Source organism: Athene cunicularia (genome assembly GCF_003259725.1).
Source record: "Athene cunicularia isolate RWA chromosome 15 unlocalized genomic scaffold, athCun1 chr15_part1, whole genome shotgun sequence".
NCBI lineage: Eukaryota > Metazoa > Chordata > Aves > Strigiformes > Strigidae > Athene > Athene cunicularia.
The window spans coordinates 12177910-12180908 of record NW_020799121.1 but is presented as its reverse complement, the minus strand read 5'-3'; the positions used below and the strand labels follow the sequence as shown (position 1 = coordinate 12180908).

The window sequence follows — 2999 nt, the reverse complement described above, 5'->3', positions numbered from 1 at the left end:
GGTGTGTGTAACGGGGTGGGGGCCCTGCAACCACGGCAAGATATTTTTTGTTTTTGTTTTACACTAAGTTCATACATTCTCCTGACTTACAGATAACTCTGATGGATCTTTGTTACCTTTTTTTTTTTAAAACCCTTCCATACAATGGACAAACGCATCAAAGCCTGCATGTAAGAACAGAACCTCTTTTACAGCATGTAATACTGTGTTTTGTTTAAGTCCTTCCTTGCGTAAAATATTGACATAATTCACTGAAGGTATCAAAAATATACCCTGTAGACCAATACAATTTACAATTGCCTTTTCTCACCATTCAGAAAACAATGCACTTAAAGCAACCGAGCCCCTCCGTGGGCAGCGCACAAGCCAGCCCGGGGACAACCCTGCCCGCTCTGATTTAAGCCCAGGATTGCTTCCACCTAAGGGACCAGGATTTGTTTGTTTTTTTTAAGAAACAGCTCTTCTCTCCCTCCCCTGCCCACTCATCCCAGCCACGTCTGAGACTGCTGCGGGGCTGATACATCTTGTGACGTGGGTATGACAGGCAGCCAGCCCTCAGATCAGCTGAGGCGAATCAAACCGGGGTGTTCCATCCTATTTCACTTCTTAAACATTTTTTTTTTTCTTTTCATTAACCCGCTCAAGGTTTTACATTTCTGCGGCACAACCCCACGGCCGGGATGCGGGAGGAGCATCCCACGGCCCCTCACTCAACTCCACGGGAGCGCGCCGGCGGAGAGTCCGAGCGCGCGGCCGCTCACAGTCCCTCTCGAGCGTGGGGGTCACTGCCCAGCAAGGCTGCCAAGATCGAAGATGGGTTCCCTTGGGTTTTGTCTCGTTAAGGCTTTTTTCTTTTCTTTTTTTCAAACCGAAGAGGATGCAGAAATTTCCAGATGTTGAGAAGGAAAAAAAAACCCAAACAAAAAATTAAAAAAACCCCCCCAACGTTCCCCCAGATTGGCTGGTTGGGAGGGGAAGGAGAAAAAAAACAAGGAAAAAAATAAAATAGCTCTGCTCCTGCATCTTTGCTCGTGAGAGCCGGCGGGGCCGGGGCAGTGGGCGCTCGCCCCGGGTGTCCCACTCGCTCCCCGTGCCCTGGGTTTGGTCGCCGTCTCCCTGCCCCTGGCTCGCTTCATTCACTGTCCGAAAGGGTTTCGTACTGGGAGCAGAGCAGGGGCTTGGGCTCCTCGTCCCAGGCGTGGTGCTGGCTGCCGGGGGTCCCCTGCGGCAGCGGGGCGGCGGGGGCTGCCGTCACCACCCCGCTGGGGAGCCGCATGGTGAGCGGGTTGTAGGGGAACGGCGTCGAACCTGCATGGGGAGGAGGGGAAAAAAAAAAAGAGAGTCAATGCCAAGGGGGTGGCTGCCCCCCTGTAAACCCCCTGAGAAGGCGACACGGGCGCCTGGGGACACGTCCCCCCAGCCCTACCTGCGGACGACGGCCTGTCCTCCCAGACGCGGTTGGTGAGGGGCGTCCTGCGGTTGCAGTCCCCCTCCGAGTGCACCGAGGAGACGGAGGGCGGCCGCTCGCCCGAGGACAGACCTGGCGCCGGGGACTTGGCCTTGCGGCTGTTGGGTCTGGCAGCGATCTTTGGCTTCCCCCCTCCTCCTGCGAAGAGAAGCGCCCGCTCGTCACACGGCTCGTCGCGACAGCTCGAGGGGTGGGGGAAGGGGTGCGGGTACCCAGCGCTCCCCCTGTAAGAGCTTGCAAAAATAGCTCATGGCAGGAGAAAAGGTCACCCCGGGGCTGCTGGCATGGTGGGGAAGGGCGAAGGGGATGGGGCAAGAGGCTCGAGGAGGTTTCTGTCCCCTCCGGCACCTCTCTCCGCTTTGGGGGTCGATGCTCCGAACCTCCCGCGGAGCGGATCCGGGGCAGAGGCAGCTCCATGGCTCTGGCCGGGCTGTTTCTCTGCAGGATCCGCTCCCGAGCCGGCTCGTGGCTCAGCCCCCAAACGCAGGTCATGGCACGGGAGCTCCGGTTGGCTCGGACCCCCCGGGAGCTATGTGGGTGCCGGGGCCCAGAGCACATTCCCCGTGGTCTACGTGGCCAGGATGGTCTTTAATCTGTTCTTGCAGCAGAATCCCTGGTGATGTTTAGCCAGTTTTTTAAAGCTTTAAAGCCAAAACAGCCTCAGCTGGGTCGGTGAGCCCCACTAAACCAGGGGGAGCTCCCATAAGGGGAGGGATGGATGAGCTCTGCATCCCACCCTCGCCTGCCCGGGCAGCCTCCGCCAGGCGTGGGGAAGCGTGGCTGGAAGAAGCTTCTGGTTTCATGCAGGAGCTAGAAAAGCTTTTCTGCAACAAGCTGAAGAGCACCTGGTCTGAGCTGACCCCGAGGAAGGTGCGTGTGTGCCCCCAGGACCCTGCTCTTCAGCTGCAGGGGCTCCGTGCCCAGACTGCCAAGGACAACCCCCGGCACTGGCTGCCGTGCTCTGAGCAGGGCACTTGCAAGAGGCAATCTGCCCTTCGCAGGCGTGTGGGGGACAAATGCTCTCCCCACCATCCACCCGTGGTTCCCCCTCCTCTCTTCCTTATTGGAGCTCTGCAGAACAACCCTCCCAGCTCCGCTCAAGCCTGCCCCGAAGCCGGGCAGACCCTGCCGCAGCACCCAGCTGGCTTTGCAAGCCCTGCCGGGGCCCCTGGGGCAGCTCACCCCCTGCCCTGCTCTCTGAAGTCGTCCCCCATCTATCACTTGAGTTCCCTTAAGCTTTCCCTCTTGCTCCAGGCATCCCCAGGTCCCATCCAACGCTCTATCCCAGGCTGCAGCCTGCCCCAACACCACCCAAACCCAGGGTGGGGAGGGAAAGGCCACCCTGCCCCATGTCCCCCTGCACCGGCTCTTCTCAGCTCCTTCCTCTATTTTGGGAGCGGGTTTACAGATAGTTTGGGTGGCTATTTAAGTTTATGGTCTCAGTGTTTAGGTTTTTTGGTGTGGGTTTTTCCCTTCCCTCCCCCAAACCTTTCCATTGTGTAATAAAATAAAAAAAAAAAAAAAAAAAAAG

At 57.8% G+C, this 2999-nt stretch overlaps 1 protein-coding gene across 10 annotated transcripts in view; it reads right to left on the bottom strand.

The window, feature by feature from the left end:
- Nucleotides 1-117: 117 nt before the first annotated feature.
- NCOR2 (nuclear receptor corepressor 2) overlaps nucleotides 118-2999 on the bottom strand; it is a 203274-nt gene continuing 200392 nt past the window's right edge. For 9 of the 10 annotated variants that reach the window (XM_026859568.1, XM_026859572.1, XM_026859573.1 and 6 more), the window contains 2 exons: nucleotides 1427-1606; nucleotides 118-1308 (listed from right to left, as the gene is read on the bottom strand). In XM_026859568.1, coding sequence (XP_026715369.1) covers nucleotides 1133-1308; nucleotides 1427-1606 — 356 coding nt within the window. In that variant the 3' untranslated portion in view covers nucleotides 118-1132. The remainder of the gene's footprint in view (nucleotides 1309-1426; nucleotides 1607-2999) is intronic. The other variant, XM_026859570.1, reaches the window with a different exon arrangement.